Source organism: Microcaecilia unicolor, chromosome 13 (genome assembly GCF_901765095.1).
Source record: "Microcaecilia unicolor chromosome 13, aMicUni1.1, whole genome shotgun sequence".
In the NCBI taxonomy this organism is placed as follows: Eukaryota; Metazoa; Chordata; class Amphibia; order Gymnophiona; family Siphonopidae; genus Microcaecilia; species Microcaecilia unicolor.
The window spans coordinates 66,539,477-66,566,887 of record NC_044043.1 but is presented as its reverse complement, the minus strand read 5'-3'; the positions used below and the strand labels follow the sequence as shown (position 1 = coordinate 66,566,887).

General features: G+C 43.2%; 1 protein-coding gene across 1 annotated transcript in view; it reads left to right on the top strand.

Annotated features, from left to right (window-relative positions):
• Positions 1–27,411, top strand: part of PIK3CD (phosphatidylinositol-4,5-bisphosphate 3-kinase catalytic subunit delta) — a 94,479-nt gene that overhangs the window by 9,625 nt on the left and 57,443 nt on the right. Inside the window, exon 2 of the mRNA XM_030222494.1 lies at positions 26,406–26,575. Within this exon, the coding sequence (XP_030078354.1) occupies positions 26,435–26,575 (141 nt within the window). The 5' untranslated portion in view covers positions 26,406–26,434. The remainder of the gene's footprint in view (positions 1–26,405; positions 26,576–27,411) is intronic.

The following is a 27,411-nucleotide window of genomic DNA, read 5'->3' as shown; positions in this document are numbered from 1 at the left end:
TTGTACAGCGCTGCGTACCCTTGGCAATGCTATAGAAATGCTAAGTAGTAGTAGTAGTAGAATGGGATGAGTCAAGCCTGATTTTTGTATGCAGGGAAATGAACTCTCTTCTCTTCTTGAAAAGCTTAGAAGGGAAATTAATAGTATATGCCCCTAGATGTGGTGCTTTATGGTTACTTGATTTAGGTTGTCCCAATGGAAGCCCAAGAGGAATCTTTGGTTTCTGTGGTAAGAGTCCTGTGATTGCTCCATCTTTTAAAAAGTCAGATACCTATTTTTCTTTCCAATCCAGAAGAACGTTGGAAAGAAAATACATAAAGGGTCAAGAATGTTTGTCTGCCTGTTGGCAAAATAACTTACTGAAAATTAAATGGAATGGGGCCAAATTTGGTGTGTGTGTGGGGCCATTGACTGGTGAGTAGACACATTAAGGTCAAAAGTAGAACAGGAACTCCAGAGAAAATATCCCCCCCCCCCTAAAAATGACTCGGTGCATTTCTGTGGAAGAAGCAGTTCCAGCTTCTGCATCATAAAAACACTGCTACACTGACACACACAGGATAATTCTGTAAAGTGGGCACCAACATTTCTGTGCTTTGTCCACCTTTTAGATTTTCAAGTTGTTCATAAACACTCTCTTCCGTGAATGGTGCTATATCCGCTCCGTTTTCATATGTACTTTTGCCAATCAATCGTGGTCCTTCTCCAGGATTTTGCTTCAGTGAAAACAGAACAAAAGTATTTGTTTAGCAAATTTGCTTTTCCTTCATCATTATCCACATAGTGGTTCCCAGCATCTTTCAGTCTTACAATTCTATTCTTAGTCTTTTTCCTTTCACTAATATACCTGAAGAAATTTTTGTCGCCCCTTTTTACTTTTCTAGCCATTTGTTCTTCCACTTGCGCTTTCGCCAGACGTATCTCTCTCTTGGCTTCTTTCAGTTTCATACGATATTCCTCTCTGTGTTCCTCTTCTTGAGTTTTTCTCTATTTCATGAACGCCAACTCTTTAGCCTTTATTTTCTCAGCCACTGGCTTGGAGAACCATATCGGTTTCCTTTTTCTCTTGCTTTAATTTACTCTCCTTACATAAAGGTTTGTGGCCATATTTATAGCTTCTTTCAGCCTGGACCACTGCCCTTCCACTTCTCATATGTCCTCCTAGCCATGGGCATAGATTGACTGTTTCATTTGGGGGGGGGGACAAAGGATGGGGCGGGCATATTAGCATATTCATTTGTGTGTGTGTATATATATATATATATATATATATGCAAATGAATATGCTAATATGGAGGAAGGAAGGGAGAAAGAGCTGGGTTTTTGGGAATAACCATATGATGGAGGAAGGCATGACACAGAGAGGGAAGGGAAAGGCTGGAGGTGAGCCCACTGTGCTGTTGTCAGTGCTGTCGCTGCGACCTAAAATAAAAGGTTTAAACTCAGAGCGGCAGGAATGGAGAGTAGGGCTGCCGGGGAGCTGAGGGTGGGAAGGAGGAACCAAGAGCTACCTGCAGCCAGGTTGCGCCGGCCCTGCATTTGGGGGGGGGGGGGCAATGCCCCCTCGCCCCCCAAACTACACCCATGTTCCCAGCCCATCAGCTCCTTCCCCTGGTATTCCCCCATTTTACTAAAGTCAGCATGCTTGAAATCCAGGACTTTGAGTTTTGAGTGGCTGCCCTCCACTTCTGCTGTTATATCAAACCAAATTGATGGTCACTGCTGCCCAGGTGGGCACCCACTCGGACATTTGACACACTGGTGCAGGAGCCGACGAGAAATGGAAAAATTCTAGACTTGGTCCTTAGTCTCAGAAACAGAAGGAAGGCTTTTGCAAGAAGAAGAGGACCTCGGCTGGCGGGGGTTGGGGTCCCCAGCCAGCAAAGGTAGGCGACGGCGGGTTGGCAGCAGGACGGGGGGGGGGGGGGTCGAGAGGGTCATCGGCAGGGGGGGGCAAAGTTGATGGTGGCGGCGAAGGCGGGGTCGTCGGCACCGGGGGAGGGGGTGCTAAAATGTGCCCCCTCACCTCGGGCTCTGGACCCCCTCCCACCGAAGTCTGGCCCATTATTATAAAATAACTGTGTTAGTGGTTAGGGAATTGCTCCTTTCAGACCACCTGTTTTGTTTCAGTTCTCCTGGTCACAGACACATAAAAAGGTACAGAGACATACAAGATGCTGCACAAAACTCACACACACAGGAATTGGAAATAATTTTATGCTTCTTCCCCCCTCCCTCACTGCTGCCACACCCCTATTTATGCTGAGTTGGTTTTTAGTGATTCATATGTCTATTTAAGTTTCTGTATGTAAGTGCTGTGAAACCTTGTGACTGTACTGTATAGCTTACCTCATATTACGCTATGTTGTAAACGTAATATGCTACTAGTTATTCTGTGTATTGGCAACTAATGACCCTGGACACAAGCACAATGTGGCCAGTGCAGTAAGGTGTGCTCGGGCTTTCTACAGCATTGCTTAGCTTTTGCTCACAATTTTGTGAGTGCACAGATATAAAAGAGGGGTTTTGCATAGCAGCACACAGTGTATTTAAAAACATGGTCATGGGGTTAGTTAACTATTCAGTGCAGCAGATGCAGGGAATTGTGTGCAGAAGTCTGAAAACCTGAACACAATGCAGGGGCTTTAATGCTAGTCTGAAGAGGCCTAGAGGGTACTCGTTCTTCTGCACTAGCGAGAGTGATCTGAGGTGAAGTGCAGCACTTCACTTCGGATCATTGATGTCTGTCCCAAGTGGCACCTTCCCACACCACAGATGTTGTCAGCAACCCTGAGCCTCCATCCTCCCTGACCCCAGAATAGTGGCAGTTCCACCCGCCCCCAACAAATGATTCTGGTGGTCCCGTGGGCTCCCTTACCATATCATCTGAACTCCTTGGACCCCCCCCCCCCCCCACTCCCTTCTCTGCACATCTTTAAGATAATGTCCGCTTGCTTCTTCGTCCACACTGCCATCTTGAAAAATAGTAGTACTTGACCCCACATGGTGCATCTTGGGACACACCTACCAAATGAGGGAATTATTGCCTTATTTGGCAGAAGTCACCACATAAGACAATAATTTCCATATTTGGCAGATTGATCCCATGTGGTGCATCCTAAGATACACCGTGTGGAGGCAGAAACAAGTAGGTATCACTCCTGCTTCTCATCTTAATGGTGTGCAGGTAAGGGGAGTTGTGGAGGGAGGGTCTGGGAGGAAGGGCCCACTAGAGGACAGGATCATTTGTGAGAATCAGGGGTAGGAGTCCCTAGGCCATCAGGATCATTTGTGGGGAGCGGTTTAAGTAGTACTACCATAACGCCTGCTACGGCATTTAGCGGATTGGGTGTTAGGTACAGATGACTATGCGAATTGGTCATTAGAAAAGGAGTTATTTCTCCCATCTCATCCTCATTATCTTTTGCATGCCCCGCAGCAAAGTTTACCCTCCAGTTTGAAAGGTAATGTTCTTTTGCATTCTATGTGATCTGCGTGGAACGTTTTACTGCGGGCTTTACAGCAGGATCCCCGATGCACAGATTTTTTTTGCCACTAGTGGGAAATTTGGATTTTGGACTGGGTCAAATTAAAGGCATATTTCATAAGTGGGCAGAGCAGGGGAATTGGTGAAGACCGAAGCAAAGCATTTAATCTGTCTGCTCTGACTTTGTCTTCCTTTAGTGCCTCTTTTACCCCTCGGTCATCTAGCGGTCCAACTGATTCTTTGCTGGCTTCTTGCTTTTAATATACCTAAAAAAAATTTACTATGTGTTTTTGCCTCCAATGCAATCTTTTTATCAGAGTCCCAGCTTTGCATTTGACTTGACATTCCTTATGATGTTTCTTATTATTTTCAGTCTGTTCTTTCTTCCATTTTCTGAAGGATTTTCTTTTAGCTCTAACTGTTGAACTGTCCCTATCTTAATGACATTCTCCACTTTCTTACCCCTTCCCCTTCTCTGTAATTACTTACTGATCACTCCTACTTCCATGTACTTGATTGTTTATGCCAAATTAATGTATGCCTTTTCAGTCGTTTACTGTTGTAAGCCACATTGGGCCTGCCCGCGGGTGGGAAAATGTGGGATATAAATGCTATAAATAAAATATTTTATGTAGCCGATTTGTTGCGGGAGGATGGCACACTACAAACATGTGAGGAAGTGATGAGGAGTCTCCGTCCACACCCTTTAAACGCCTTTGCTTATATGCAGGCAGTTCACTACTGTCAGACTCTTCGGCTACGATGTTCGAAAAGGGTTTTTGTATTGTTGGGAAAAAAATTTCAACCGCTGACTCAATCTTGTATTTTGGTAACAAGTCTCCATAAGAGTATTCTCTTGCTTCTTCCTGGCAAAGATTTTGCTTTGTTGGCGGCTCGGTGGCGTGGGGATCTGGGCTGTACTTGTCCATCTATACAACATGATTGGATCACCTTGATTAGATCTTGGGAGCGTTTATTGCATAGACGTATGGATGTTACACCTGCGCAACTTGTTCTTGGGCTGGGGGGACGGGGTGCTTCTTTGACGGGCAGAGAGTGGGCATTTATATATAAGGCTACTGTGGTGGGAAAGAAGTGTATACTTTAATGTTGGACCCAGGATATTGCCCCTAATTTTTGGTCTTGGAAAAGTGCATTTCATACTCTGCTACTCATGGAAGCAAGGGACGCATGACTGACCCCGAAAAAGGTTTGGTCTATTTGGGAGCCATATCTGTTGGAGCTATCCCCTAGGGTGCGCAGTCTTCTCATGAATCAGTCCCATCTGTAGCATTTCAAGTGATTTGGGATTGGGTTTTGCTTGAGGGGGGGAGGAATGGGTGAATTAGGAAGTGAAGGGGGGACAGATTGATTAATGGTGTGAGTGCCTCATTTGATATGATAAGACTGCTTTTGCTTTCAGGGGGGCTTCAGAATCCAAGCCTCACATTGTGGGTAACCTCGCATCTAATGAAAGCTATCCCTTGCTGATTTCCTTGTTATCATTTCTGATTATTTGGAGCTGGGGGGGGAGGGGTGTGCTGGGGGGGGGGGGAAGACTTTGGGGAGGGGGAAATGCAGGTTTGGGTTCTGATTAGAAGAGTTCCTATCTCGGTATAAAACTTAAAGATCAGTTTGTTTTTTTTATAGCATGGTATTGTTGTTTTATTATGATGGAACTGTACAGCATTTTCCTGTCAATTGTATGCTGCATATTTGTCTTCAATAAAAATGACTTCAACATAAGTAGTACTACCATAATTGTAGGATCAGGGGATGGGTGTCAAATATGTAGCCACCATCTGTGAGATTGAGGGGGTCCCACTAGACTACTAGGGATTTATTTTTGGATGTTCAAAGTTGGATATGAGGGAGGGATCCAATAGATCACCAGAGATAATTTTGAGGTGTTGGTTGGGGGAGAGGATACAGTATTTAAGAAACAAAAACCCCTTTTCCTATCACTGAGTGAGCCAATCTCCACTCAAGCACTGACAGGTAAATGGCTACATATTAGCACAGTAGTATTTCCCATGTTTTTTTTGACAGTGCAAATTTTGAACACAGTGGTAATTTGCATGTTATTTGCCTATTGCATTGGGGAGGTAAGATTGTACATTAGGTTTGCATGAGGAAGCTATGCGCTAAGTGTCAGCACATGGCTCTAAAGCAAGCTTACTGCATCAGCTCTTCTGTGGTTAAACTGTAAAATCCAGTTGTTGAAATCTTCTGGAAGTGACAACTAATAGTTAAATATATTATCACACTTGGAGACATAAGAACATATGAGCGTAAGAATAGCCATACTGGGTTAGACTAGTGGTCCATCTAGCCCAGTATCCTGCTTCCAACAGTGACCAGGTCACAAGTACCTGGCAGAAACCCAAATAGTAGCACCATTCCATGCTACCGATCCTAGGGCAAGCAGTGGCTTCCCCCATGTCTATTTCAATAACAGACTATGGACTTTTCCTCCAGAAAATTGTCCAAACCTTTTTTAAACCAAGATACACTAACCGCTGTTACCACATCCTCTGGCAGTGAGTTCCAGAACCTAACTATTCTTTGAGTGAAAATATATTTCCTCTTGTTTGCATTAAAAGTATTTCCATTTCATTGAGTGTCCCCTGGTCTTTGTACTTTTTGAAAGAGTGAAAAATCGATTCACTTTTACCTGTTCTACACCACTCGGTATTTTGTAGACCTCAATCATATCCCCCCTCAGCCATCTCTTTTCCAAACTGAAGAGCCCTAACCTCTTCAGCCTTTATAAGTACATAAGTAGTGCCATACTGGGAAAGACCAAAGGTCCATCTAGCCCAGCATCCTGTCACCGACAGTGGCCAATCCAGGTCAAGGGCACCTGGCACGCTCCCCAAACGTAAAAACATTCCAGACAAGTTATACCTAAAAATGCGGAATTTTTCCAAGTCCATTTAATAGCGGTCTATGGACTTGTCCTTTAGGAATCTATCTAACCCCTTTTTAAACTCCGTCAAGCTAACCGCCCGTACCACGTTCTCCGGCAACGAATTCCAGAGTCTAATTACACGTTGGGTGAAGAAAAATTTTCTCCGATTCGTTTTAAATTTACCACACTGTAGCTTCAACTCATGCCCTCTAGTCCTAGTATTTTTGGATAGCGTGAACAGTCGCTTCACATCCACCCGATCCATTCCACTCATTATTTTATACACTTCTATCATATCTCCCCTCAGCCGTCTCTTCTCCAAGCTGAAAAGCCCTAGCCTTCTCAGCCTCTCTTCATAGGAAAGTCGTCCCATCCCCACTATCATTTTCGTCGCCCTTCGCTGTACCTTTTCCAATTCTTCTATATCTTTTTTGAGATACGGAGACCAGTACTGAACACAATACTCCAGGTGCGGTCGCACCATGGAGCGATACAACGGCATTATAACATCCGCACACCTGGACTCCATACCCTTCCTAATAACACCCAACATTCTATTCGCTTTCCTAGCCGCAGCAGCACACTGAGCAGAAGGTTTCAGCGTATCATCGACGACGACACCCAGATCCCTTTCTTGATCCGTAACTCCTAACGCGGAACCTTGCAAGACGTAGCTATAATTCGGGTTCCTCTTACCCACATGCATCACTTTGCACTTGTCAACATTGAACTTCATCTGCCACTTGCACGCCCATTCTCCCAGTCTCGCAAGGTCCTCCTGTAATCGTTCACATTCCTCCTGCGACTTGACGACCCTGAATAATTTTGTGTCATCGGCGAATTTAATTACCTCACTAGTTATTTCCATCTCTAGGTCATTTATAAATACATTAAAAAGCAACGGACCCAGCACAGACCCCTGCGGGACCCCACTAACTACCCTCCTCCACTGAGAATACTGGCCACGCAATCCTACTCTCTGCTTCCTATCTTTCAACCAGTTCTTAATCCATAATAATACCCTACCTCCGATTCCATGACTCTGCAATTTCTTCAGGAGTCTTTCGTGCGGCACTTTGTCAAACGCCTTCTGAAAATCCAGATATACAATATCAACCGGCTCCCCATTGTCCACATGTTTGCTTACCCCCTCAAAAAAATGCATTAGATTGGTGAGGCAAGACTTCCCTTCACTAAATCCGTGCTGACTTTGTCTCATCAGTCCATGTTTTTGTATATGCTCTGCAATTTTATTCTTAATAATAGCCTCCACCATCTTGCCCGGCACCGACGTCAGACTCACCGGTCTATAATTTCCCGGATCTCCTCTGGAACCCTTCTTAAAAATCGGAGTAACATTGGCTACCCTCCAGTCTTCCGGTACTACACTCGATTTTAGGGACAGATTGCATATTTCTAACAGTAGCTCCGCAAGTTCATTTTTTAGTTCTATTAATACTCTGGGATGAATACCATCAGGTCCCGGTGATTTACTACTCTTCAGCTTGCTGAACTGACCCATTACATCCTCCAAGGTTACAGAGAATTTGTTTAGTTTCTCTGATTCCCCCGCTTCAAATATTCTTTCCGGCACCGGTGTCCCCCCCAAATCCTCCTCGGTGAAGACCGAAGCAAAGAATTCATTTAATTTCTCCGCTACGGCTTTGTCCTCCTTGATCGCCCCTTTAACACCATTTTCATCCAGCGGCCCAACCGACTCTTTGGCCGGTTTCCTGCTTTTAATGTATCTAAAAAAATTTTTACTATGTATTTTTGCTTCCAACGCTAATTTCTTCTCAAAGTCCTTTTTTGCCCTCCTTATCTCCGCTTTGCATTTGGCTTGGCATTCCTTATGATCTATCCTGTTACTTTCAGTTGGTTCTCTTCTCCACTTTCTGAAGGATTGGTTTTTGGCTCTAATGATTTCCTTTATCTTACTGTTTAGCCACGCCGGCTGACGTTTAGTCTTTTTTCCCTTTTTTCTAATACGTGGAATATATTTGTCCTGAACCTCATATGAGAGGAGTTCCATCCCCTTTATCATTCTGGTTGCTCTTCTTTGAACCTTTTCTAATTCCACTATATTTTTTTTGAGATATGGCAACCAGAACTGAACACAATACTGAAGGTGAGGTTGCACAATGGAGCGATACAGAGACATTATAATATCCTTGGTCTTATTTACCATCTCTTTCCTAATAATTCCCAACATCCTGTTTGCTATTTTGGCTGCCACTGCATACTGGGCAGAAGATTTCAGCATATTGTCTACAATGACACCTAGATCTTTTTCTTGGGTGCTTACTCCTAAGGTGAACCCTAGCATCAGGTTACTGTGATTCGGATTATTCTTCCCAATGTACATTACTGCATTTGTTTGAATTAAATTTCATCTGCCATTTAGATGCCCAGTCTTCCAGTTTCCTAAGGTCTTCCTGCAATTCTCCACAGTCCACAGCTTTGACTAGTTTTGTGACATCTACAAATTTAATCGCCTCACTTGTCATTCCAATTTCTAGATAATTTATAAATATGTTAAATAGCATCGGTCCCAGTACACTCCACTATTCACCCTACTCCATTGAGAAAAATGGCCACTTAACCCTGCCCTCTGTTTTCTGTCCAATAACCGATTCCAAATCCACAGAAGGCTATTACCTCCTATTCTATGACCTTTTTCATTTTCTCAGGAGTTTCTCATGAGTGACTTTGTCAAAACGTTTCTGAAAATCTAGATACACTACATCAACTGGCTCATCTTTATCCACATGTTTATTCATGCCTTCAAAACAAAAAGGAAGCAGATTGATGAGGCAATACTTCCCTTGGCTGAACCCATGCTGATTCTTTCCCATTAAACCATGTTTGTCTGTGTGTTCCATAGTTTTATTTATTATAATAGTTTCCACTATTTTGCCTGATACTGAACTCAGGCTTACCAGTCTATAATTTCCAGGATCACCCCTGAAATCCTTTTTAAAAATTGGTGTTACACTGGCCACTCTCCAGGTACTACGGACAATTTTAATGACAGGTTAGAGATCACTAACATCAGATCAGCAATTTTATGTTTGAGTTCTTTCAGTACCTTGGTATGTATACCATCCAGTTCAGGTGGTTTATCACTCTTTAACTTGTCGATTTGGCTCAGTACATTTTCCAGGTTCTTTCAGTTCCTCCACATTGTTACTCTTGAAAACTATTTCTGGTACAGGTAGATCTCTTATGTCTTATTCTGTAAAGACCAAATCAAAGAATTAATTCAATTTCTCCACAATGGCCTTGTCCTCCCTTAGTGCCCCTTTTGCTCCTTCATGATCTAATGGTCCAATGGATTCCTTCACAGGCTTTTTGCTTCTGATGTACCTGAAAAAGGTGTTACTATGAGGTTTTGTCTCTGTGGCAAGTTTTTCTTCATATTCTCTTTTAGCCTTCTGTATCAGTGCTTTGCATCTAGCTTGACAGTGCTAATGTAATAAAATGTGCTAGGCCTTTGCATACATTTTGTGCATTATTTTATTTATTTGTAACATTTGTATCCCGCATTTTCCCACATATTAGCAGGCTCAATGTGGCTTACAAAATACCGTAATTGGGGATGCCAAGTACGGTATGTTTTAAACAAATACAATTAGAAAAAGGGTCAGGTAAGGTAGGGGTAAATGGGTACAATATGAGGCATATTTTCAAAGCACTTAGCCTTCCAAAGTTCCATAGGTTTCTATGGAAGGCTAAGTGCTTTGAAAATATGCCTCTAAGGGACAAGGAAATAAGAAATAAAATGTCCATTGCAATGTATGTATAGATGCATTGTAGAGTTGAGGCATTTAAGTAGATAGGTCTTTAAAGTTTGCTTGAAGTTTTGATGGTCGTGCGTCGATTTTACACTCTTTGGTAATGCATTCCACATTTGCATACTTAAGTAAGAAAAATTGGATGCAGAGGTTGATTTATATCTGAGTCCAATGCAGCTTGGATAGTGAAGGTTCAGATAAGTACGTGATGAACTGATTCTGTTTCTGGCTGGAAGAACTATTAAATCAATCATATATCCTGGGGCATCATTGTAGATTATCTTGTGGACCAGAGATCAAATTTTGAAAGTAATGCGTTCTTTGACAGGGAGCCAGTGTAGTTTCAATCGAAGAGGTTTAGCGCTATCAAATCTTTTTTTTGTTGAATATCAGTCTGGCAGCTGTGTTTTGGGCTGTCTGGAGTTTTTTCATAAGCTGTACTTTACAACCCGCATATATTCCATTGCAATAATCTGTGTGGCTCAATACCATTGATTGTGTCAAGTTACGGAATATATCCCTCGGAAAGTAAGGTCTTATACGTTTAAGTTTCCACATAGAATGAAACATCTTCTTTATACCGGCGTTAACTTGGCTCTGTAGTGTAAGATGGTTATCAATAAGAACTCCTAAGATTTTAAGGCTATCAGAAATAGGGAGAGAATAAGCAGGAGTGTTTAGGGTTGTAGGCTTATGGTAGGTGCACTGTGTTAAACTGGAGTTTTGTGCAAGAGCTAACTGTACACAGACTCAGTTGACATCAGTGCACAGTTTGTGTAAATTTTCCGGTAATTCATTGGTAACGCAGATACAGAAGTACATAGAAAACCTGAAGGCTGAGCAAAGGGCTTTTAACGCATGGTTTAAGGAGGTGTAAAAGGTCAGCTTGTTCTTCTGTGGTCAGAGCTATTGAGAATTTCATGCTTGTTTCCTGAATGTGAGCATATAGTACCTATAACCTTTTTTTTTGTGGCTTTGTAGAAACGGATAGTTAAAAAGAAAAAAAAAAAGACAGGGATAAGGAGCGGAGGTAGAGGTGTACTGGAACAAAGAGTAAAGTGCTGGACTCAATAAATGCTATACAATAAATACTGGCGTTTAAAAAAATTGTTTGCACAGAATAGCATTTGAGCACATGCATGTGTATTTGATTCTGAGCACTGATGCAATATTTTCGGTGCATAGAATATAGCTGTTGCCAGCTTAGATCTGAATGTACTTGTGTCTGGCTTGCTTCCCCGTGTTAATATGTTTGGACACAGCTTATTTGCATAATATTTGGTTACTGCATTGGGTGCAAAACAATCTCTCTTTATGCATTTGTTAGAAAACTAGAGGCCGACTGAATTTCAGTTTTGGTTACAACACTGAAATCAACCCCAAAATCCTTTTTCTGCCCAGTTTCAGACAAAAGTTTATTTTATTTTTTAGGCCATATTTTTGTTTTAGCCAAAAATGACCACTTGTTTTCAGTGGAAGCTGAAAATTTGTGCTTTATCTCATTTATTTACCCCCCACCCAGAGGCGTAGCCAGGTTTTGGCATCAGGGGGAGCAGACTTTTCTAAAATAGGCGCCAGTCAGTGTCAGACAGGCAGCGGGGCTGATGTTTTTGCTCAGGTGCGGTGGCTGTGGCCATCGATGATTAACACAGGCTGCCTCTGCTGCATCCTGCCTATGAGGAAACAGGAAGTTACATCAGGAGGCGGGATACAGCAGAGGTCTTGTGACTGGCTGGAGCAGGCAGCCTGTCTTCTTAACTGCAATTAAAAATATTCAGATTGTGACCATCACCTCAGAAACAGTATATATAATCCTTCCACTGCTAGACACTTTAAATCAGATGGGCTTTTGTTTGTGTGGTGACTCTACAGGACGTGGAGACCACTAGTCCTGAGCATTTTTAATTTGGGTGACAAGGGCTGCCAAAGGCAGTCCTTCCCCAGAGCCTATTTTCAAATAGGGCCAGACACTGTGAAATAACACAAAACCCTGCAAAAAGACACTTTATGCATTTACAGAAAACTTACCACACTGCAACAGCCCTAGCCCACCTATGAAAAAAACAGTGCTATATAAATATTACACTGAGTCCTAGAGCATCAAACTTACCAGACCATAACAGCCATAACCCATCTATGAAAAAGTGCTGTAAATATTACACTGGGCCCTAGAACACCAATATACCTGCAACTGGGAAACCGGAACAAGCTGGACTGTTATAGATTCCCAGACAGACACTACATGCTAATAGAATCCTTCACCTCAGTTGAGGACATGGACAGACGCTCATCTGATACAGAATAGGGAACATAAAAAAAACAAAACATGCAGACAAACGCTGAAATGGAGACATCCCCCTTCACACCTGGCCCAAGAAAGCCAGACACTATAAGCAGTCCAGCAAAAGAGAAACAGAAATGTATTTTCTCCTATACTTTGCAAAATAAAAATAGAAAAAATATATACATTTCACAAAGCAGGCACATCTCAGTCCTTAAAAAGTATTAAATAGATATAATTGTTTTCTTTTCTACCTTTGTTGACTGGGCATTTTATTTCTCCAGTTGGGTTGGTCTCTTTCCTCTTTTCATGTGTCAGTTTTCTAAATTCTTTTCTGGGTTGGCCTTTCCATTTCTTCTCTCTCCTCTTATCTTCCTTTCTTTCTCTACATCTGTTTGGCACTGATCTTTCATTTGATTTTACTCTCATTATCCCTTTCTCTCACCTTCTACCTTAGTCTCCTTTTCACTTTTCATCTACCTACTGGCTTTCCCCATCTCCCTCCCATTGCCCCCTCTATCCCTGTCCTTTTCCAGTCTCCTATCTCCCTCCATCTTTCATCCACTTCCTTACTCTCCCCTTCCCGTCCTCTGTACTCATTCTCTTAGCCCTCATCTACCCTCCACTGCCTCTTATTCCCTCATCAGCCCCAGCTCCATCTCCATCTCTGTCTCTCCTTCCTTCCCTTGCCTCCAGGCCGTTCTTATCTTTTACCCTGTACCCCATGTCCTACTGCCTCTTCCACCATCTTTTTAACACCATTTCCACCCTCACACAATCCCTTCAGAGACCCATCCCCTTCCTGCAATACCCCTCTCCAGTACCCCATCCATTTTCGGTGCCTCTCATCCTCTCCAGTCTTCCAGGTCATTCACATTATATCTCAAACTTCCCCCAAACCTCATCCCCCTTTTTTTGCCCCTCTTCTCTTATCCCAGTTCACACCCTCACTCATTCCCCCAACCCATCAACATACCCCCATTCATACCAACCAATGCCAAGATGAGCATCCCTCAAAATTCCCATGCCATCTCCTAATGCCTATCCAACTGGAACAGCTTTAGACTTTTTACAGATTGACCACACATTTATTTTGAATAATCTTTTACCACTGCTTTAGCATTTGCTGTTTTTTTGGGGTGAACTAAAGTCCGTATAATGGACTAGATAGGAACAAGTTAACCCATCTCCTGTTTTCTTCAACTTTCCTGTCCATCTCCCCTTGCTTCCCTGCCCCCCTCCTCTCTGGGTGTCCCGTGCTTCCCTTCCTTCTGAAGTCTCACTCTTTTTTTCCCTTGATGACCCCTCGTCTTGACCATCTTGCTCTGCCCCCCCCCCCCACCACCACCCAGTGAATTTTATTTCCAACATGTCCCCTTTTTAAAATTTATTTTATGGGCTGAAAAAAAAGAGTGCATGTGTCTGTAATCCCCACCCCCTTCCCTAACACTGCATGCATGAGCAACTCTCTGCTTGCTAGAGAGAACCAGGGGGGAGCCTTCTCTGAAATCTGTCCAGGTGGCCATTTAAAAGGAACTGAAAAGACTTAAAAAAAAAAAAAAAAAAAAGAAAACAAGCTCCTGAGCCAGTAGACTGGAATAAGTCAGTGGAACTGGGTTTTTTTTGTTGTTGTTACATTTGTACCCCGTGCTTTCCCACTCATGGCAGGCTCAATGCGGCTTACATGGGGCAATGGAGGGTTAAGTGACTTGCCCAGAGTCACAAGGAGCTGCCTGTGCCTGAAGTGGGAATCGAACTCAGTTCCTCAGTTCCAAAGTCCACCACCCTAACCACTAGGCCACTCCTCCACTGTTGCTACTACTGGAGATTCTACATGGAATGTTGCTATTCCACTAGCAACATTCCATGTAGAAATTGGCCCTTGCATATCACCAATGTGGCCACGCAGGCTTCTGCTTCTGTGAGTCTGACATCCTGCACATACGTGCAGGACGTCAGACTCACAGAAACAGAAGCCTGCGCAGCCTTCTACATGGAATGTTGCTAGTGGAATAGCAACATTCCATGTAGAATCTCCAGTAGTAGCAACATTCCATGTAGAATCTCCAATAGTATCTATTTTATTTTTGTTACATTTGTACCCTGCGCTTTCCCACTCATGGCAGGCTCAATGCGGCTTACATGGGGCAATGGAGGGTTAAGTGACTTGCCCAGAGTCACAAGGAGCTGCCTGTGCCTGAAGTGGGAATTGAACTCGGTTCCTCAGGACCAAAGTCCACCACCCTAACCACTAGGCCACTCCTCCACTGTTGCTACTATTTGAGATTCTACATGGAATGTTTCTATTCCACCAATGTGGCTGCGCAGGCTTCTGTTTCTGTGAGTCTGACGTCCTGGCGCCTATACGCATGCGCCACCACCTTCCTGCTCACACGCGGTACCAGTACACGAACGCGCTGGATTGTTATCATCTGCCCAGCAGTACACCAAGACTGCTGCTGTGCTAACTGCTAAGCCGCCAGGTGCCCGCACACTCCTGAGTCCCGACCATCACCTTACCACTAGGAACCGAGCTGGTGGCTGGTCTGGAATAAGGCGGCTGAGCTCTCTGCCTCTCTCGGTGTTCTCCTCCTGGCTTCAAGCGCAGTGCAGGCAGCACTGTATGGGTGGGGCCCAGGGTCCTTGGTACTCCTCAGCTCAATCTTGGCCTGGACGGTTTGTGGGGCAGGCTGCAGACCAGCTTTTCGGTGCTTGGCCTCTCAGCTGTGAGAGCTGTTCTTCTTCTCTGAGTGGGGTAAGGGACTGTTCTGTGGCATGTGCTGTGCGCTCTGTCTCTTCTGGCTAGCTTGCTGACTGTGTGTGTGAGGCTGGGGATGGAAGGGTTCCACCTCCGCGGCACTGGCTGTTTGCAGAAGCTATCAAACAAACACCCTGCTCACAGATCTGCAGGCAGAAGAAAGACAGGGACAAGGGAAGCAGATAGGGAGCCCAGAACCACCCACTGCTGAGCAAACAACCCAGAAGTGGCCTAGTGGTTAGAGTGGTGGACTTTGGTCCTGGGGAACTGAGGAACTGAGTTCGATTCCCACTTCAGGCACAGGCAGCTCCTTGTGACTCTGGACAAGTCACTTAACCCTCCATTGCCCCCCATGTAAGCCGCATTGAGCCTGCCATGAGTGGGAAAGCGCAGGGTACAAATGTAACAAAAATAAAATAGATACTATTGGAGATTCTACATGGAATGTTGCTACTATTGGAGATTCTACATGGAATGTTGCTATTCCACTAGCAACATTCCATGTAGAAGGCTGCGCAGGCTTCTGTTTCTGTGAGTCTGACGTCCTGCGCGGCTGTGTTGCTGATCTGCAAGGGCAGGCTTCTACATGCAATGTTGCTAGTGGAATAGCAACATTCCATGTAGAATCTCAAATAGTAGCAACATTCCATGTAGAATCTCAAATAGGGAAAGGGAAATGGGACTTGATATACCACCTTTCTGAGGTTTTTGCAACTACATTCAAAGCGGTTTACATATATTCAGGTACTTATTTTGTACCAGGGGCAATGGAGGGTTAAGTGACTTGCCCAGAGTCACAAAGAGCTGCAGTGGGAATGAAACTCGGTTCCCCAGGATCAAAGTCCACTGCACTAACCACTAGGCTACTCTTCCACTAGCAACATTCCATGTAGAAGCCTGCCCTTGCAGATCAGCAACGCGGCCGCGCAGGCTTCTGTTTCTGTGAGTCTGACGTCCTGCATGTATGTGCAGGACGTCAGACTCACAGAAACAGAAGCCTGCGCGGCCACGTTGCTGATCTGCAAGGGCAGGCTTCTACATGGAATGTTGCTAGTGGAATAGCAACATTCTATCTAGAATCTCCAATAGTAGCAACATTCCGTGTAGAATCTCAAATAGGGAAAGGGAAATGGGACTTGATATACCACCTTTCTGAGGTTTTTGCAACTACATTCAAAGCGGTTTACATATATTCAGGTACTTATTTTGTACCAGGGGCAATGGAGGGTCAAGTGTCTTGCCCAGAGTCACAAGGAGCTGCAGTGGGAATCGAACTAAGACATTTTTCAGCCATAATGGAACAAAACAAAGCTAAAATTAATATGTTTTGAGCTAGACCTGTTTTTATAACGAATAAGGCACAAAAATGTGCCCAAGGACAAATTAAACTTGGGTGTACATATAAAGTATCGCATACCATGTAAAATGAGTTTATCTTGTTGGGCAGACTGGATGGGACCGTTCAGGTCTTTATCTGCCGTCATTTATTATGTATGTTACTATGTAAATGACCACTGGAGGGAATCAGGAATAAGCCCCTCCCACCCCCAAAAATGTGAATAAAAATATGACTTAGTAGCCTCTCTGACAGCCTCAGATGTTAAAGCCAGGTCTATTAGAGTAGCATGCAGGTCTCTGGAGTAGTGTAGTGGTCAGTTCAGTGCACTATGTAGTGGGGGACTCGGGTCCCTATCTCCCTCTACCTGTCACTCTTGTGGTGGAAACTGTGACCCAAAGTACCAACTGTACCCACATATAGGTGCACCCTTCACCCATAAGGGCTACAGTGGGGGGTGGGGGGGGGAGTAGGTTTTTAATGGGTTTTGGAGGTCTCAGGGGACGTGATAAGGAAGCAAAGGTGAGATGTGTACCTGGGAGCATTTTCATGAAATGCACAAGTGCCCACTAGGGATCCCCATTGCTCTCCTGGGATGTCTGGCAGACCAGTCTGCTAAAAATGCTGGCTCCTTCTACATCCCATTGACTTGATGTTTCTACCTTTTGCACTTATTCATTTTTTTTTCAAAAATGGACCAAAAAAAAAAACAACATCTAAAGCACAAAGCCTTGTTCGAAACAGTATTTAAAAAAAAAAAAAAAAAAGATAGATGGCCTTTTTTCCTATTCAGATTTTGGACGTTTCATGCAAAACGTTAGGGTGGTGGACTCTGGTCCTGGGGAACTGAGGAACTGAGTTCCATTCCCACTTCATGCACAGGCAGCTCCTTGTGACTCTGGGCAAGTCACTTAACCCTCCATTGCCCCATATAAGCCGCATTGAGCCTGCCATGAGTGGGAAAGCGCAGGGTACAAATGTAACAAAAATAAAATAGATACTATTGGAGATTCTACATGGAATGTTGCTACTATTGGAGATTCTACATGGAATGTTGCTATTCCACTAGCAACATTCCATGTAGAAGGCTGCGCAGGCTTCTGTTTCTGTGAGTCTGACGTCCTGCACGTACGTGCAGGACGTCAGACTCACAGAAGCAGAAGCCTGCGCGGCCACATTGGTGATCTGCAAGGGCCGACTTCAACATGGATTCTCACTTCAGGCACAGGCAGCTCCTTGTGACTCTGGGCAAGTCACTTAACCCTCCATTGCCCCATGTAAGCCGCATTGAGCCTGCCATGAGTGGGAAAGCACGGGGTACAAATGTAACTAAAAAACAAAACAAAAAAAAACGTCCAAAGTCAAACTTAGATGTCGTATTGAAAATGCCCCTCCACATAACTTTGTAAGTCCAAGTGCTTTGAAAATACGCCTCCATGTCTTCTACAATGATGATCACTTGTACTGAGGTTTTACAGGAAGGGAGAAAGAACATGTGTATTAGCAATCTGACAAACGGATGCTGTTATCCACAAGTTGGAGGGGGATTTTTTTTTTCCTATTTACACACCTTCAGTGTCTGTCATCAACAAATGTTCTTTTCCAGCTGCATATAGTTCTTTTCTTTAAACTGTTTGTTTAATTTGATGGGCAGCACACGGTTTCTAATAACAATTAAGACAGAAAACGTAACAATGCCAAAGATTGCCAGTAATTCATAAACAATTTTCAGTCCCACCACCCTAGTAGTACATTCTATGAATCCCACCACCCAATAATATTTGGGCTAGAATTGGAATCGTCTCTTCCAGTTCTTGCCCCAAATAGTGTACAGAACAATTTTTCTCTTAATTTTTATTTTGTACTTTTTTATGTTTAAGTAAATGTTATTAGATTTTTAAGGGTAACAAACATCCAAATTCAATACAAAATAACAATGTATTATAACTTCCATTCCATAAGAGAAACTATATTATAATAGGCAGTACTTATAAATATATCAATAATATAGATCAATAAGACATGTAACTGGATAAAAAAATTGAACAATGTTGTAGTAGTTCAAAAGCTTGAATTGAGTGAATACACAACAAGTATACAGATAAATGAAGCTGACTTACACTTTAATGGAAGTTATATGAATATGAATAGTAATTAAAAGAAAAAAACAAGGAGGAGAGTCGGGGAAAAAAAGGTGGGTTTAGATATTATGCTTGGGTGGCTATTTAGTTGGATTTGACTACAAAAATTGTTGTAAAGCTAATCAAATGTTATGATTAGGTATCTGAAAATGACCAGTATTGGCTGTACAATATCTATGAATTTGTAAGACATTATTCCACCAAAAATGTATATTAAGTTGTGAATTATCCTTCTGATTGGATAGTACATATTTAAGGGTAATTGCTATCAACATGTCAAAAAGTTTAGATTTGTAAACATCTGAAGAATGATCTAATGTCAGGAGTCATAATTTCTGTAAAGTTAAATATGGATGAAATAATTTGCCATACTTTGCTCCAAAATAAATTGGTACATCGTCATTCAAAGATTAAATGGAGAAGACTACCTTGATGTTCATTACATGACCAACATAAGTTATCTTTTGACAGACCTGCAACCTTCATTTTTTGAGGAGTCCATAAGATTCTATATGTAGAAAAAAAAGAGATTGGAGGAAGGTTGATGAAGAAATGGATTTACTTGTTTTAGCCCAAAAAGTACTTCATTGCTGATTAGTAAGAGAACAATTTAGATCAGATTCCCATACTGAACAAAGACTTGTCTTTTCTTTAAAGGTTAATTTAATTAGAAATTTATAAAGTTGAGATGTGACATGTCCTTTTTGGTGAGCTGAGATGATACATTGAAATAGAGAGGGTTGAAGTGTGCTTAGTAAACTTGGATAACAATTGGATGTCATAAAATGTTGTAACTGTATCCAATGAAATTGTTGATTTGGATACAATCCAGATTGTGTTGCCATATGCCAAATCGGCTCTAGTGAGCCTAGCGGTATTTCTGGTTTCCAGCGATTACAGCACTAGAAATTAAAGTTCACTTATCTGATAAAGATATCAGTGTCTGTTCCATTGGGAGATACAAATATGTCAAATGTCCCTTGCTGGTTATAATCCCAACTTCCAGAGTAACAGGTGAAAAAATGGAAAATTATATTTTAAAAAACCCCCCAAAACTATATCCAAATCTCATGAAATTTAAATTTCTTCCAAATCTCATGAAGTTTCAATTTCTTCCAATTCGGATATAGTTTTTAAAAACTAGTTTTCCGCTTTTTCACCTGTCATATTGGAAGTTGGGATTACAACCAGCAAGGGACATTTGACATATATTCATATCCCAATGGCATAGACACTGACATTTTTATCAGGTAAGTGAACTTTGATCTGTTTTTTTTGCGGTGCTACTGGGCGGTGCAATTATTATATTGAATTAACTAACCCTTTGCCAGCAGGGTTACAGAGTTATGAGCACCATACATATATTAATGTATTTTATATTTAGGGTAATGTTGTATCCATCTTCTATCTAATCTCTTAATTTTTTTGAAGACTTAGTTAAATAGTCAAGACTAGTCATTGTGGATATCCCTATTTGTTTTATAAGCCACTTATTTGGGTAAATGGGCTGTTTGAAAATTGACCATGCTCCCTGTAGGGAAAGTTATATGCTGGTAGTTCTTTGAGTGATATGACTGTCTTGACTTAACTGTTTTGCTTTGACTGCATCTGATTTTTGCCACGTGTCTTGGTTAAGCCGGCCATGTGCATTCCTCCTTCTGCAGAAGGGTATGAGGGAGGTTTTGAGGGAAGGGGAAGGGGAAATACTGTTTCACATGGGCTGGATGGAATGGATTTCTGCCATGCTGGAAGCTTTTGATGATGTTCACTGCCATTTCATGTTCTTTTGACCTCTAGATTCTAAGCCTGCTTCTTTTAATCTTTCTCATCAAATCCCTGCTCTTTTTTTCCTTTTTTTCAATTTAATATTCAATTTTATAGCAAGTACTACAAAGATGTGAATTACATTTGCAGTCAGAAAAAAGAGACATGTCCCTGCTCTGGGTTTTTGTTTGTTTGTTTTTAAATTTCTTTATTAAACTCTTTATAAGTAATACAAGCAATGCGATCAAGTGTCAGATATGAGCAACCTATGAAATGATAAACACACAACAAATACCAAAAGCACCCCAACCCCTTCCCTCCCAACCCTCAGTACATGGGTCTATCACCCCTTGAATACTATAGACTCAAATGGAATACTTCAGGAATCCTCTTTTCGCCAGTTCTCATTGTGTAACCATATTCTCCAAAATCTATCCTCTTTATCTTCTTTCTTAGCTATTAAGTTAGCCATTCTGTATATGAACTGTGTGTTTGTCATTGCTCTTTCCCAACCAGGCAACTCCACCTGCTTCCAACACCTCACAAGCATAACTTGCACTGCTGTAGCCTCAAAACTCACATATTGGGTCCGATCATGCTGCATGTCCCCCACCCGAGCATTCAACAACTACACCTGCATGTCCCTCTCCAAGGTCACTGAAAGAATCTCTCCTACCCACTTTACCACTTCCCGCCAAAAACTTTCCACTTTGGGGCTGTCCCACCACATATGTTGGAAGGTACGTAAAGTGTCACATCCTCCCCAACAGTTCCCAGGTCCAGCTGTAGTTGGGTGTAAAACCATCTGTAGAGCATTTTATATCCATTTTCTAACTTGACAGGTGTCCTTTCAATTAAGTCTTATAAATATCCTCCCACACTATTACACCTCCACTCATGCCCAGGTCCTCCCTCCATTTGGCCTGAAGGTCCGGTAAATCAGTGGCGTAGCCAGGGGTGGGCTCGGGCGGGCCCAGGCCCATCCACTTTGGGTTCAGGCCCACCCAGTAGCAGCACATCTATAATGTGGCTGGCAGGGATTCTGAAGCCCCACCAGCCGAAAACTCCCAACTGTCCCTCCTGCATACCTTTTAAATAGCAGATCTTTGCCTGCAGCAAGTAGCGACCGATACATAGTGTTCGCACCGGCCCCGCAGCCCTCCCTCTGATGTATTCCCACCTATGCGGAAATAGGAAGTTGCATCAGAGGAAAGGCTGTGGGGCCAGCACGAGCAGTGTGTATTAGTTGCTGCCCGCTATTGGTGAAAATCTGCTATAAAAAAGGTATTCAGGGAGACCAAATCACTTGTGGGACAAGGCGGAGTTCTTCTGCCCACCCATCTTGGGCCCAGGCCCACCCAAATTTGGGTGTCTGGCTGCGCCCCTGCGGTAAATCCTAGTTATAGCCCCCTTAGGTAGGCCTAGGACCACCACACCTACAATGGGGACCTCTTCAAGCTAATACCATTTCAAGTTAGTACTGTGTTAGCGGTTCCCGGTGCGGCAATGCCGAGAAAACCCATTCACTTTGAAAGGGTTTTATCGGCATTGATGCGTGTGAATCACTATCATGGTTTGATAAAAGAGGCCCTTAGAGATGGCGGAATATCCATCATTTCTTGTTTTTTAATTTATTTTAACTTTCAGAAATAAGCAAAGCTCTACAGAATAGAAGGTCCAGCATTAGCCTTATGCTAAAAAAAAGCCTTCCCCCCACCTCCATTCAGACCGCAACCAATCAATCAACAGAGGAGTAGTACCACTAGGGCATACAATTCAAACCCCCATATATATGCAAAAACAATCATCATTACATAACCCTTATAGGATGCTGACTCTGGAATCGTTCCATTTTCCATAAACATCCCATATTTTATGAATTGTTTTCAGAGAGGATCAGTGCAGTGCACCGAGTTTAGATGTACGATAAACATAATTTATTTTCGCAATTACTGTCACCACTGTCACTGCAAAAGTGATCAGATTGACAGTAAAAACAGCTGCAAAATTTCCACATACTCGACCACCCTATGCGGCCGCATATGTTAAGCAGGCAGTGAGCCCAATATTCAAAGGATTTATGCTCCTGACTTGGACAGTTCTGCTCATAAATTGACTTCTTTGCAATTTACCTCCACAAAAAAGGAAATCTTTTTTTTCCAATAATAAACTTTTAAAAACCATTATCTTTCCTTTTATCTAGAGCTAAGGAAACCATCAGAGTAGAGCGCTGAGTAATATCATCTTGTGAGCTCTCTAAAAAAAAAAAGCAGTCAGCTTCTCCATCACATCTCCTGATGTTTCTAAAGCAACTCAAGATAGGCGAGAACAGTTTCTTCAGTAAGGGCCCGTTTTACTAAGCCACATAGGTGCCTCGCATGCCAAACATGTGCCAAATTGGAGTTACCGCCCGGTTACCGTGTGGCCCTTGCTATAATTTCAATTTTGGCACTTCCGCAAAATATTTTTTTATTTTCTGGCGTGCGTGGCATTTCACGCGTGAACGTCATTACCGCCCAGATTTTTTACCTCTAGGTATATGGCTGGCGGTAAGGTCTCAGACCCAAAATGGACGCGCAGTAATTTTGATTTTGCTGCACATCCGTATTTGGCAAAAAAAAAGAGGCCTTTTTTACAGGCGCACTAAAAAATGGATCAGCGCGTGCCCAAAACCCATTTCTACCCTTTGTAAAAGGACCTCTAAGTCAAGAGTTCTGGCTCTAGGGGGCAACATTTAAAAAAAAAGTTTCCCTCCAAATGTTAAGCTTTGTCCCCGTGTCACTTTCTACTTTGAAGCCTGTTAATGAACTGGACTGTTATTTATGTTTGATTGATGCAGACAATATGTATATTTTTTTAAACAAGCAAACATGCTGGCCACAGCTAGCAGAATTTGCATGGGGGATCCAGTACATCCTGCTACCAGCACACCTTCTAAGAAGACATCTTCTATTGCAGGAGGGACTGTGGAAGGCAGGAGAGATAGACTGAATCCTGAGATTGTTGACTTCTTATTCATCCACAGATTAAAAAATCATAACAGTGCTTCATAGGGCATATTTCTCCCCTCTAGGGCACACAGAACCAGGGGCGTAGCTACGTGGGGCCACGGGGGCCTAGGCCCCCATAGATTTGGTCCTGGACCCCCCTGCTGATGATCCTCTTGACCACCCCCCTCCCACCGCCAACCCTCCTCTGCTGTCCCCGTGGGCTACCTTTGCTGGTGGGGGACCCCAACCCCCGCCAGCCGAGATCCTCTTGCTTCCAGCGGAAGGCTTCGTTCTGTTTCTGACGTCCTACACGTTGTACATGCAGGACGTCAGACTCACAGAAACAGAACGAAGCCTTGCGCGGGAAGCAAGAGGACCTCGGCTGGCGGGGATTGGGGTCCCTCGCCAGCAAAGGTAGGCGACGACAGCGGTGGTGGGGGAGGGTTGGAGGCGAGAGGGGGGTCAAGAGGGTCGTCGGCAGGGGGGGCAAAGTTGGTGGCGGGGGGGTTGGCAATGGCAGGGGGGGTCGGCGGCACCGCGGGGGACTAAAATATGCCCCTCACCTGGGCTCTGGACCCCCTCACGCTGAAGTATGGCTACGCCCCGGCACAGAACAGGTTGTATTTTGTACCCCTGGACATTTTAACAGGGTGGATTAGGATTCTTTGGAGTAGTAGAAATCATTATTATTGGTACCGGAAGGGTAGAGGGTGGTGGTTGGGGGGGGGGGGGTTATTATAGCTGCTAGTTGTTATTATTGTTTCTACTTGTAATTTATACACAACAGTTGCACAGCATATTGTTCCTTTTTATACTTTAATAAAAAGATTTAAATATCATAAGTGTTCGAGGCTTCTGCAAATGAGAACAGAGCCCATGGGATTGGGGTGGGGACGGGGATAGAACCTGCGGGGATGGGGCGGGGACGGAGACAGGGCCCGCGGGGATGGGACGGGGATGGAAACAGAACTCATGGGGATGGGACGGGGACAGGAACAAATTTTTTCCCCATGTAATTCTCTATTTAAGATCTCCTCAGGATAATTTAGGAAGAACGATGTGGTTTAGATTTTTCTTTATTGCTTGTGTCTTTTCTTGAAAATTGTAGGGGTCCTTTTACTAAGGTGCGCTGAAAAATGGCCTGTGCTGTTGTAGGCACGTGTATTGGACACAAGCAGGTCCATTTTTCAGCACACCTGCAAAAAAGGCCTTTTTAGGGGGCTGAAAATGGATGTGTGACAAAATAAAAATTGGCACGCATCCATTTTGGGCCTGAGACCTTACCACCACCCATTGACTTAGTGGTAAGATATCCTGCGTTAACCGGGCGGTAATCATAAGCATGCGTACATTGCTGATTATCGCCCAGTTAGTGCCATGCAGTAAAAATAAAATATATATTTTTTGATGCGCGGCGTATCGGATGTGCATAAAAAATGGAATTACCACCAAGGGCTCGCAGTAGCCGGGCGTAGTTCCAACTTGGACACGCATAGGCGCCTATGCGCTGTAGTAAAAGGGCCCCTCAATAAATAAAATAAATAAATAAATTGGCCTCTTTGAAAATTTACCAGGGTTGAGTGCATAAATTTTTACACACAGAAGAACTCTTAAATTTAGGAGCGTAAAAAGTGGATGGCAACACGGGTGGATTTAAGGTGAGGAAAAGAAGTTGGCCCTTAGCACTGATTTTTATCACTAGGCTCATAAATGAAGCTCATAAATCTAGGAAAATTAATGGCAGGCCTAAATTTGCGAGCATAACTTTTAAGCTCCTAAATTATGATGAATTTTCAGCTGAAATGTTACGCTCCTAAACTGGCTGAAAATAGGGCACAAATTTTGTAGGCCTAAGTTAGCCTACAAAATTTGTGCCCTATTTTCAGCATAAATTTAGGAGCTCAGCTTTTTCTGAATATTTGGCCCAGTGTTTTTTGGTTTTGGACACCGTAAAACCTGTAATCACCATACGCAAATGTAATACCTCATCCCAAAACTGTTGCATGTTACAGCATATATTCTGGAGATCCCACTCCTACCACAGCCTCTCCACAAGGCAATATCTATCATTCCTGTTCAAGGTTAGGATCTAGACTGTCCCTTAGCTGTGCAAACTTGTCCCAGACTTTATGAAATGACTCTGTTCTTACATAAGTACATAAGTGTTGCTATACTGGGACAGACCGAAGGTCCATCAAGCCCAGTATCCTGTTTCCAACAGTGGCCAATCCAGGTCACAAGTACCTGGCAAGATCCCAAAACAGTACAATACATTTTATGCTGCTTATCCCAGAAATAAGCAGTGGATTTTTCCAAGTCCATTTTAATAATGGCTTATGGACTTTTCCTTTAGGAAGTTATCCAAACCTTTTTTAAAACCCACTAAGGTAACTGCTTTTACCACATTCTCTGGTAACGAATTCCAGACTTTATTTACACGCCGAGTGAAGAAATATTTTCTCTGAGTCGTTCCCCCTAGTCCTAGTATTTTTGGAAAGAGTAAACTGGTGAATCAAGTCTACCCATTCCACGCCACTCAGTATTTTATATACCTCTATCATATCTCATCTTTTCTCCAAGCTGAAGAGCCCCAGCCGTTTCAACATTTCCTCATAGCGAAGTCGTCCCATCCCCTTTATCTTCCTCTTTTGATTTCTACCCCCCCCCCCCATCCTTTTGACTATGGGTGGGCATAGTTCATACAAACATAAGCAACTGCTCTATGGGTTCTGTGGATGCTTCAGCACCCCAGTAAATGATATGTCTCCCAGATCATCTCCTTAATCTTCTGGACCTGTGTAGGTTCTCTAGGTTTATAGGTTAGATTCATGTCCATTTTTCACTAATTTTTGCAGAATTATTTACCTGGGATGGGGCCATTTTGAGAATGAGTGTTGATGTATGCATCCTATGAGGGGTTTCTAAATGTCCCATTCTTTACAGGTGCTGGTGCCGGTTAAGCTGTCAGAAAGATGCCCCCAGGGGTTTACTTCCCTGCTGACTTCTGGGCAAAAGAACAAAACAAGAACATCTTAATAGATTTTCTGCTACCCACGGGCATCTATATAACTTTTTCTGTGCCTCGCAATGCCAGCCTGGGCAATATCAAACAGGTGAGTGTATGCTGGCCTGGTAGTGCCAGCCTGGACAGCATCAAACAAGTATGTGTATTCAGTGTGAAGATATGTATGTATATTTGCCAGTGGTGAGGGAAATGAGGGCTAGATGGCAGTGGTTTTCTTGGTGAATGGGTCCTGCCTTCAGGATGTTTCACCACAATGAATTTTGTTTGATAATTTACACTTTTTTATATTTTCAAAAAGTGCTTCCAAACTTTCTTACTAGTACACATCCCGCTATTTTTCTACAAGTTAGATGTGAGGGCAGGAAGGCTTTGGATTTTAACTCATGGTCTTTCAGTAGTAGTTAAGGCAAGTTACATTCAGGTATAGTAGGTATTCCCTGTCCCAGAGGTCTTAAATCTAAGGAGATGATGAAAGGGGCTGAGCTACTCGGTGCAGCGGCTTACGCTTGAGTTTCCTGCACTCTTACTTCCTATGCAGGAAGATAGATCAATGTGGAAAAATCAGTATAGAACCACTGCATTAAAGGGTAGTGCAGTAGACATGCAAAACGAATGAAAATGTGTGTACAACCCCCCCCCCCCCCCCAAAAAAAAAAAACGGTGTTAAATCTAGCAGCATGGGGAGTGCGAGACTTCATCTTAGATCACTGAACCTCATCAAAGGGTCCCGGATCCCCGACCCCCACCCACAAAAAGGCTTATAGTTGCTGTCTCATTTCCTAACCCTAGAAGTGACACCGGTGGTCCAAGTGGGCCCCTCTCCCTGACCCATAACCCCCCCTCCCTCAATTCCTGCACACCACTAAGTTGAGAGGCAGGAGCCATGTGTCCTTGGGTGCACTGCATGGGGACAGGCACTGCGTT